General features: G+C 38.5%; 1 protein-coding gene across 1 annotated transcript; it reads left to right on the top strand.

Annotated features, from left to right (window-relative positions):
* The first annotated feature begins 227 nt into the window (after positions 1-227).
* LOC141787389 (uncharacterized) lies at positions 228-3,775 on the top strand. Its single transcript, XM_074665713.1, has 2 exons — positions 228-521; positions 1,221-3,775. Exons 1-2 carry the CDS (start codon positions 341-343, stop codon positions 2,135-2,137), a joined length of 1,098 nt encoding a protein of 365 aa, XP_074521814.1. The 5' UTR covers positions 228-340; the 3' UTR covers positions 2,138-3,775.
* Positions 3,776-11,366: the final 7,591 nt, after the last annotated feature.

The following is an 11,366-nucleotide window of genomic DNA, read 5'->3' as shown; positions in this document are numbered from 1 at the left end:
AAAAAATTGTAACAGAAGTAACAGTAGAAATGGGCGTCCATTATTCCCGTATGCATGACTGCATACTTGAGGTTAAAGTTTTATCTTATTTTCTTTCTTTTCTCCCCCCCCCCCCCCTTTTTTTTTTTTTTTTTTTTTGCATTTTCTTTCGTTTTACTTCTATTTTGTAATAATGTTATCGTATTTCCCTTTCTCTTTCTATTTTTCTTAAGAGACATAAAAAAAACCTCATCTCAGGAGGAAGACGCAGAAGAAGAAGAAACTCAAAGTCACGTGATTGTGCTTAGCATCTTTTTGGTCCATTTCTGATGGTAGCAAGACCTCCGTTTATGCCAAGAAAATGACCAAACTGCAGTTTCTAAACGTCTTTTTGACCGAGCGGCTCATGCTTGCTGCACAGGAGATCTATAAATCTGTCGAGGACACAATTTTGGAGTATCAAGAAGAAATTGCGATCAGGGAGCGGGAGAACGACCATCTGAGACGCAGACTGAGAGACGCAGGAATTGAAATATGGCCAGGTTAGCTCTGCAGAACTAACTGTACAGCTGTACTGCTTGGTCTGTGTGATGGTAGTGGGAACAAAAATGCAGTGCCTGAATGCAGGGAAGAAGAACTACACAACAGACTAAAAGTGTCAGACACATTCCAAGAAAATCAGCCATTGCCTTACGCGAGTTAGTTGGCGTTAGCCGCTGTTGTTGTCCAGCGGCTAGCGTGTTAGCAACCTTTGTTCGTTAGCCAGCGGGCTAGGTTAGCCGGGTAGCCTGTATCCCGGTATTGCTAAAGTTAATCATAAAGGGTACTTGCAAACTATTTGCTTATTTATTATACTTGTTTACCTTGCATTTATCAAACACAGTCAAGAAAGAGATTAAGCTAAAACGAACATCAGACTCCTGTTGTGTCACATTTTGTTAGTTAACAAACTCCCTATGTATATAAATGGATTTGCTGCCATAAACTCAAACGAAAAAACTCTTGCTTTCTATTTGTAAAGAAAAGCTGCACACATTGACTTAATGGTATTCTACTGTGAGATATTCTGGTTACCCCTGCACTCATTTATTTGATTTTCTACCTTGTATGTTTGAGGAGGTGATGAGTGTCCACTTTTACTGAATCTACGTTGTATCATGTAGCCAGATGTTTGTGTCGTACTGAAAAGAGAAAAATGTAGCTTTTATTTTTCTAAGCTTTCTTTCTTATCATATCTTCAGATCGCCCGTCTATGGCGCTGTTGGATGAGGAGGATGGTGAGCATCCACGCAGAGAATGGAGTCCCAGCATGGGGCATGAAGAGCGCATCCCTATCCAGATCAAAGATAAGAGAGACCTGCGTGGCAATCAAGGAGATGATCAACTCCGAGGTCATGGCTCCTGTACCACACCAGAGAACATGTTCACTCCACCTCGTGTTGGAAATGAATACCCTCAGGATGGTCCCCACACATCCAACCTCCCTCAGAGCCAAGGTGTAGAGAACAGGGAGAGGGACCCTGGGTCTCGAGGCCCCCAGAGGCATGTGAAGGTTGAGAGTGGAGGCCACCGTGGCTCTGCATCTTCCAACAGCGGTGCCCAGCCTCTTGCGCCAGTCAACCCAAACTGCCCAAACGAGAACAACATTGACATTATCGGTGTGGAGAACGGTGGGCAGATGGTTGGTGCAAAGGGAGCTGGCAACGGAGCTAACAGAGGACAGGCCTCTCACATGCGTAATCAAGCAGCTAATGCTGTGGACTGCCCTCATCAGAAATCCCCCCTGCAGGGCCATATGTCATCTTTTTGTTGTAAAGTCTGTGGAGAGGCGTTTAGTCACATTGGCCACCTGCATGTGCATGTACAGGTGCACACAAGAGAAAAACCATATCGCTGTGGAGTGTGTGGGAAATGCTGCAGCTCCTCTGGCAGACTCCAGGAGCATCAACGTAGTCACACGGGGGAAAAACCATTCCGCTGCCAGATTTGTGGAAAGGGCTTTACACAGATGGCTCACCTGAAGGTACACATGAGGATCCACACAGGAGAGAAGCCGTACAGTTGTCCTGTGTGTGGAAAATGTTTCAGCCGCTCTGATAAAATTAAAAGGCATCTCCAGACACATAGCCGTGAGGGAACCTATTTCTCAGGGCAATGATGAAAGTGTTTTGTTAAACTCAGTTTGTGAAACTTATTGATTTTGGGAACTTTCTTACAAAAAGCTAAAATTGCTGCCATTAGGACATGTTTTTTTTTCTACTTTTCAAGAACTAGGAATTCTGTTAATCTGAGAGTTTCTTATCAAATACTTTTCAAAACATAGTCCCTCATTAGAATCTACATTAGCCAGTAAGGAAGTCACTTACCTAATTTTGTACTTGTCACTAAGCATTAAAGTATTTAAGATACATTTTTAGTTATTAGCAAGCCTTTCTGAGTAATCTAGCCTTTTCTTAGTCCTAATTAGCATGATGAAGTCTTCCACATATGCCTTGAAAGTGAGATACATCAAGAATTGCAACAGTGTCCTGCACAGTCATTGACTTGTTATCATCCTATAACTTTATGTCCATTTTTATATATCTGTGTTCAAAACCAGCTTGTTTGACTTCCCCCCTCCTGTTGTCTGTTTTCTTATCTAAGATGAGGAGTCAGCATGGGAAGTCATGAATCTAATTTTCTACATTTACTAGTCAACTGATGAACAGACAAAAGAAGCTTGTGTACATCATCTTACACTGCCAGTGTTTTTCTATGTAGCAGCTTCAAATAAACACACAGGCAAAGCTACTCAAATGCCCCTGTGACCTGTAAACTTAAGGCTTTCAACAAGAGGTCTGACCAGGCACTTATCTCAATTTTACCTTTTATTTTGAGCTTCTTTCTCCTCCTCCTTGTGTAACATTGCTGGAGAGCTAAATACTGCCATCTCACCGTGTCAGTGCTTTATGTTGTCCATCAAAATATGGACCAAACTATCGTGACACTGCTCCACTATTTTGTGAAATAATGTGATACTCTGTAAAATACCACTTGTCTCTATCTTAAAAACATGTAGGATTTTTTGATGTCTTTTGTCATCATGCACTATGGCATCTGTCTTCAGATGATGCAGAAATTCACTCCTAAATAGGACCATACAGTATTACCTGAACCTGTTGGCTGTTTTTCAGGAGGTCTCAGTCTGTTAAGGCTCAAGTCCCCTTGTGTTTTTATGTCACAATAATCCTTCACATATGAGGCATTTTTTGAGTGGCTTCAGTTGTGGTTGATTTTTTAAGAAGGGATTGTTTGTTATTCATAGAATCAGGTACTTTTTCTGCCACCCTATTACACTAAACCCCTGAACAGTCGACTCTTCAGTTTTCCTTCTCCTCTCAGGACCACTGCTGCATTCATAACATGAGGACACACCAGAAATACTCATTTCTGACTTTTCACAGCTCATAAGTTGGAAACTCAGGGGTCAAAAGTTTTCCTGTTTAATTTTACTCTGCTTTTTGCAGGGGAAGAACATGAAAATTAAAAAAAGTAACCTTAAGATAACTATTGCCATCTGAATGTCCAGCAAAAACTGAACTCAAAAGGGTTTATTAATTAAAGAGTGTGTCAAAGGTGAAATGTTGCTATTGAAAGCACACCAGCGATGCCTATATGTGAAATGAATGCAGCATAAAACAACTACAGCACGTCCTCACAGCTGACCAGCAGCCGTTCACTCACAGTCTTCTCTGGGACTTCTTTGCTCCCTTGGCACACACTACTGTACAGTGTTGTATCATTGCATATTAAATGTTATTTTTTAATAAAGTAGTAATTGAATATCCATTGTCATTGTTATGTGTTATGTGCTAACAGAAAAAAAAGAAGCGGAATGAAAATCCGCTTCACTCAAGAGTGGTTAAATTAGCCATGCTATTTTATCGGTTAAGAAAAACATTTTGATAACGAGTCACCTCAAAACACATGGCAGGCGGAGAAACAATTTAACATAATGGTTATTTCATGAAGAAATTGCAATGTGAGAGCTGGGTCTCTGGACGCTCCAGCTGCAACTGTGGAACCGGCAGTTTGTGTCTTCAATTTTCCTTAAGCATCAACAATAGATGAAACTCACACAGCTGTCTCAGATTTTTTTATTATTTATTTTGAAATAGTGAAAATGTCAGCTACAAGTTGGAGCTAAAAATGCAATTCTTTAATCAGGAATTAATCGGGGATTAATATGCAAATATTCAGCAAATTGGTTAAAAACCTGTCTTAACTCCATCTCCATCTCTCGAGCAGTAAAGTAAGAGTGGTTGCTGAGTTGTTATCATGAGGAAGATGGTCCTGGTAAAAAAGTCAGTAAATGCTTTTTGTTGTCTCAGTTGATAAAAATATCAGTATCTTTTTGTAGTGAAACACTTTTTATACTCTCAAACAAAACAAAACAAAACAAAACAAAAACAGAAATTCATGTCCTCTGTATACTTGTAAGTACTAGGACTTTTTTTTATGAATGAAAGTGGACACACGTCAGTAAAGCAGCAATCTGTATTATTCAGATGACTTTTAAAACTGTTTGGGAGGAATGTGCCACTTTCATATGTATGGATCATATGCGTATCCAACACAGTTACACATGGCTCCATATTCACTCGTACACAGACTAATTCTAGTCATAACATAAGGCAGCAAAGATGCAGCTCCAGGAGTAGAAATAACAAACCCAGATTGCCCAGGGAACCATTACTTTTATTGACACAGGTGCTTTAGCAATAACATCGAGCAATCTCAGCTTGAGATTCAATTTATTTTTCGCCTATATGCACTCACTTATGAGAGGTGAAGAGTAGGAGGGGTAATCATGGCAGAGAAAGACATCTCCTAAGAGTCATAATAAATATTTAGCTTCACATTTAATAAAATCAGCACCACAAATGAGACAGGACGGCAGATGAATGACGATGAAAAATGTTGTAGATGCAAATTTTGTTGCAACACTTAATAATCTAATTTATAATACATTTTTAAATCGAGCTACAGTTATTTAAAAGTCAACTTTAAATCATGTGGCACTTCATGTTTTGTCAGGAAGCTTGCAAAGTGAAGAGGAGGATCCTCTGTGCTGTTCTGTAGTAACAGATAGTAAACACCTGGTGGAGTACTTTCCATTCCACTGTTCCCCGAGATGTCACATGAGGGTTTAAAATAAAGGTACCTGAAGGGTGATGTTTGTGTCTTTTTTAAATATAAAATGTCCAAGTGCAATCAGTGCAAGTGATTAAATGTATATAACAAATAATTTATTAGAGCGACTGGAGTAATTAGTTGTTCTACATATTGTGGACTCAAAGTTAAGGTAAATGTATAAGTACGTATGAAACCATGTAAGGTGGACTGTTTTCATCTACACATTCACATTTACTAAAAGTGGGAGGAAAAAATCGAAGTATCGTGGTATCAGGATCTTTTTTTTAACAGTTTTGAATCGTGATTTTTTTGTTCGAAAATCTTTTTTTTCTTTTTTTTTTTTATTTACGTCCTTTATTTTAGTCTTTGTTTCTAAGCTTTGTTGGAAAAAAGTTGAGATAAAAGATCCCCTAAATAAATCTTAAAAACTGACTCACATATGATGTGCATTATTTTGGGAAAATATGGCTTTCGATACATCCTGTAGACATCATCGTTATCATTAAACTTTTTCACTTGGTCTTGTGTTAAAAAAGCACCCTGAAAATCGCAAAAATCCAAACTATTGAACAATTGAGAACAATCGCAAATTAAATTAAAAATTGTAAAAGAGTCAAATCGTGAAAAAAACACATTGTCCCAGCCCTAATATTAACCGTTGTAGTCTCAAAGAATCTATCAGAGAGAGACAGTTACACAGAGTTTAAATAGATTTTAGAGCCACTGCATCACATTTTCAGTGACAATCTCATGGGTTGTAACCCTTGATGTAACCCCTTATTTTATGACCTTCTGTCAAAACACTGTAATCTGTTTCATACACTGACACTAAATATATGCTGTCTACTGCTTCCAGAAAGATGACACTAATTAGAAAAGTCAAGGGGAAAGAAAACCTTGAACACAGACTTGTCCCTGTGTGAGGTGCCACATTCTGAGGTGCAGCTGGCAGTACATGTAGGATTCCTGCTGAAGGAAGGCTCATAAACACAATAACAGGAGACAGAGAGCGATGCAGCTGTTGATAGACTTCATTTCATTTTCTCACATCAGATTTCATAAACTGCCTGGGAGAAGTTATTGAAGTGAAGTACTCCCCACTCATGGTACGACTACTTCTCCTTTATACAGGTAATGAAAACAAACCTCCAGCCATGGCCCGCCTTTAAAACAAGTTGAAGGATGAGTGAAAGAATTACTTTTAGAGATAAATATCTTTCATTATTATCACTCATCATTACTGAGAGAGCTTCAATGGTAAATTTTAAAATTTCATGTAGGACTTAAAACATTTTGAATGATAAAAAGAACAAAACAACAACAATTTTTTTATTTTCTGTTGTTACCTCTATTACGGTGGCATTATGCCAAATTTGCCAAATCTTTGAGGCTGTTTTTGAAGAAGAACCACACATTCACCTGAGAACAGCACTACAGAAATGGAAACTGCAATTTGTGAGTAAAGGTCTTTAATAAAGCTCAAGTCCATTGATTCACTTCTGCAATCACATTTTTTCAAAAAGAATGCACCGCAAAGGCCACACTCCTCTCTGACAATTTTATCTAAAAATAAACCCAGGTACATTTCTAATTTCTGCGTATGAAAGGGGCAGCTTGAGCAATTGGCCAAGTCCCTTACAAGTAAAAATAGCGGTACTCTTTAATACTGTATGAACTTTAAGGTTTCATTGTTTGACTGAAGTTGATTGATTGATTGAGTGAGCGTAGACAGGAAATTGTTCTTCAGGGATCTCTTTCAAATGTTGATGGATATCCAGTTAAGCGTTCAGTTCATAACTGGTGAGTTTGGCATATAATGATTGTCAGGAGTACAGTTAGTTTGTAGTCAGGAGTAGTATACATGGTGGAAACGAAGGGCAGAAAAGATGGATGTCAAGAGAGGATGTGACCAAGTGAGATGGAGCATGGCGAGAAACTATATCACATCTGAAAATGGATCTTTGATGGAATATCTCACAATCAGAATGAAGATTCACAACTTCATATTAAAAAGAGTGACTAGTTTGTAAGTAATACATAAAGATGTGATAGGGAATATATGAACAGAATATAATGATGAACTTGTCCGTGTGCGGTTCTGTGTTTACAAACTGATTCATTCAGCCTCCATTGAAGCTTGACATTGCACTTTGACATTGAACAACAGACTGATCCTGATGTTGTTTGGAGCATTCTGTGTGAGCCAGTTCTTGTGTTAGTTTGCTAGTCAGTTACACAAGTCTTTTGGATATGTATTGATTTTTTTTATGCTGCTCCAGGGAAGGAGTGCTCCTCTCTACAAAGCAGCAGGAAGCTGGGTTTGTTCGCGCTTTCTCCTGCTGCACTGTAGGACTACGCTCTGGGAGATCAGACCCCCATCACTCAGATCAGAGTTTATTTAATACCAGAGGACAAAAAAAAAAATCAAAATGATCATCAAAAAATAAGCAATTATTGATAATAAATAAACTTCCATTCAGTGCCATATCTTACTTAATGTTTTTTTTTTTTTGGCACATTAAATGTTCTTATTTCCGTGTACTTTTAAACAGAGGCAGTGTATGCCATGGAGACACACAACCTGAGAGGAAAAATGGGTCCATTTGGCAATTAAAGTGATGCTTCCTCCCTGTGTCTTCAATGTGAAGTTGCCAAGCAACTGATGGTCACCACAGGACATCAGTGACAAAGAAATAATTCTCTATGTAAACCTTCTCTGTCATATTCAATGTGGGTGCTGGGGCTCTCTCACCATGTGTATACAACTGGACATGAACATTTACTTTGGCTCCAACAAAGACTTAATCTTTGACAAAAAAAAAATTTAGTCCCTTTAGCTACCTTTGTAGCAGTAATATTCTAAAGAAAATGACTGAAGCAAACCTTGAAAGAGGCCTCATGAATGGTTTAGCTTTGAACCAGCTACAAAAGCATAACCTGGTGTGAGACCCCATTGTTCTGGAGTAATTCAATATCATTGTAAAAAGACTTTGGTTTTCATCATCTACATGGGGCACAGCCTCTACTCTGCACAGTAGCGGGGAATTCATTTGGCACACAAAATGGTCTCGTTATTACAGTCATCAAAGCTTGTTAAACATGCACATTCAAAAAATATGTATTTACTGGCAATTAGTTCTCAATGTTCTAACCACTGCAGTTATTTAAGAGTCCACTTGAGGCAGAAACATTGGAACCACACACACACACCAAGCCCAAAAAAAAATAAAATAAACATTTTTGAAGCCTGGTTCAAAATGTTTTGTGTCTGAAGCTCATTTCTCTTTTGTATCATTTTTTTTAAGTTATTTGATTTAGAAGTTTTTCTGGTATTGAGGCTGCAAGACTGGCAATTGGTAACCTGTCATTGTCTGCAAAAGAGCTAAAGGATTGTCTCTTTGACTCATCCAAACTCAAAAGAAAGTTGGAATGAGTTCAACATTTCAAATATGGCCTAGTCAGACAAGCTTCAAACTCCAAATAAACAAATGGTTGATGTCACAGAGACCTTGCTCATATATTATACAGTCTGTGATCTGATGACAAATAATGAGAAGTGATGGATTGATCACAGGAATCATCAACAACGAAAGCCTTGCTAGCTGTTCTAAACTTAAGGTGATTGTGTTTGAGTCCAAATTTTTACCAGCTCAACAGGGTGATCAGCTGCTAGCTCTGACTCACAGAAGAATGACAGAGATATAAATCTCCTTGTCTCACTCTGGATAGGAACAAAAATAATGTCTCAGTGGCGTAAAACGAACTTTACCTTCAGAGAGTTTACAGTTTAGATAATCAAAACACCTCTGCTCAGCTGTGACAACAGACCATACTTTTTTTCTCATGCCAGTTTTAAAGAGACTGAAAGACACTCCATCATGACGTCTTGCAGTTCTGATTTTTAGACAATTTGTGTCCTTCCATCTCTGTCATACTCGACCACTCAGTGTTTGTGGGATTATATCCAGTAGATGCTAACAAACCAACCTTGAGAAAAGCTTGCTATCGGCTGTACTGACCATAACGAACAGGAAGATAATCAGGTAGCGGGCAAACAGCTGATTCAAAGTTTCTACTGACTGACTAAATCAATTCTGAAAATGCACTTGCTCTTAAAGATTCTATGAAGAGGATCTGTTTAAATTGGACCGCTTGGCCACTTGCTGATCCGGAGTTTCACACTCACTGTCATAATTTACTTTTAGTGAGGTGTGTGTTTGTTTTGGAAATAAATAGAGATCAGATCGCAGCAAATTTTCGTTGTTCAAGACAAATTTTTACTGGATACAACACACAGAGGTAAGGTATTTATCAGTAAAGTTACTTGCTGCTACAGTATGAAATGTGACATCAAGCAAACTTAGTAACTGACTGTGTGCAGTGTTATCAGCTGCCCGGTGCTGCAACGTATCTGTAGGCTAACGTGACAACAACTAAACACTGCCAATTTGTTTGTAGTTTAGTAGCTGTCTATATTTAGCACAGCTAGCAGCCTGGTGCTCTATGACTTGTCTGGAATGTGTAACATTTGTAAATGCTGGTTAGCTATATTCTGCCTACCAAGCAAAGCTAACGTAACCTCATTCTTCATTTTATTGATAGACTCTCAAGTTTGAGCAGACCGCTGCAAAATAACTGCTGCATGTGGGTTAAAATGCACATTAACACAAACGGCTTAGCCCCTGTGTTAGCCTTTAGCTTGGGCTACATTACTCTCTTGTTTAGCTTCCCCTGCTCTTCTGTCCTTTTTCTGTCTGACAGTTAGGCTCAAGAGTTCACTATTTGTACTAAATTTATCACAGAAATTATTTTTAGCAAAGAAAACGATGTGGCATAAATCAATCCAGTCCTGCTCGGCCCGATCGGCAAGCTTAGAAGTAGCATTTTAAAATGACTTGTAACCTTTAATATTGGTGATGATAATCTCATTTTAAAGTGTGGATTATGATCAGCATAAATATTAAAGGGAGACTTTTTCAAGATCACTTAAAAACTGCTCACACCCCTTTAAATCTGTAACTCCATTAGAGAAGGAAGACGAGACTTAATTAGGTTCATTTATATTCTCATCAGTTTTATAGCCTCTGTAACTGATCCAGAAATGGACTGGGAGAGTTTCAACATGGGGAATTGATGAAACATCCCCATATTTAAAAGGACATAATAGAAAGGGAGTTTTACAGATTAAAGTTGAGTCTTTTTGTTGCTACAAATTGATATCTTTTATCTGCTGATGATCAGTTTTCCCGGATGAAATCAAATCAATCTGGTGAAACATAGTGTCTCTTGGGATGTAGTCAATTCTCTGCTCTGCTCCTATCTTCCCTCTTTCTTCCCCCCTCTCTCCTACACACATGCACACACACACACACACACACACACACACACACACACACACACACACACACACACACACACACACACACACACACACACACACACACACACACACACACACTCACCTACACATGTCAGCAGAGGAAATTAATGATTAAGCCATTAGTTTCTCACACCTCACATATCCTGCAGCTCTCCTTGGACTGATCTCTGACACATTGATCCATTGTTCACAAAGAGAAGGCAGAATTGTGTCTGTATCTGTATGATCCTGTTTTATTAGATTCACCATGGCTTCTTCTCTTCACCTCTATGAAAATGAAAGTATGTATTGTATGTTGGCAGGAACTTTGATTTTAGGGCTGGTCTTAAACATGTGGCAGCTTCTCCCTGTATGTACAGGCCTACATGTAGTTTGTGGGTCACTGCAACCAAGAAAACAGATTCTGGTGCAGATAATCATGATAATATACAGATATCCATAAATCTATTTACATAAATATGTTTTTATTATCCTAATGTCAATATTTGTCCCTTTGATGTTACATTTTTAAACTTTTCTTGCTAATTCTGTTTACGTCCCTCTATGAGGACTAAAAATGTTTCTATTTGCTAATCATGCTGATACTTGAGCATTATAGGGAATTTTTCTACAGAATGACATGTGACCCCACTGGAGCTACACATCCATGATCCTAGTGATGGATTTCAAAGGAATATGGGTGTTTAATATCACTTAATACAAATTAAGGCCAAGAACAATCCATTACAAAGTCCTCCCCTCCTTTTGTTTTCTTCACCCATAAGTCACTGAGGCCAGAGTCTCCCATGTTACAGTGACGTGTGGCTTTTCACTAATATGATTTGTCATTGGG

This window comes from Halichoeres trimaculatus, unplaced genomic scaffold, assembly GCF_033239565.1.
Source record: "Halichoeres trimaculatus isolate MK-OKI-2021-1 unplaced genomic scaffold, fHalTri1.1 fHalTri1_scaffold_1, whole genome shotgun sequence".
Classification (NCBI taxonomy): Eukaryota; Metazoa; Chordata; class Actinopteri; order Labriformes; family Labridae; genus Halichoeres; species Halichoeres trimaculatus.
Note: the sequence above shows the minus strand (reverse complement) of the source record. Positions and strands in the feature narration are given on the sequence as shown.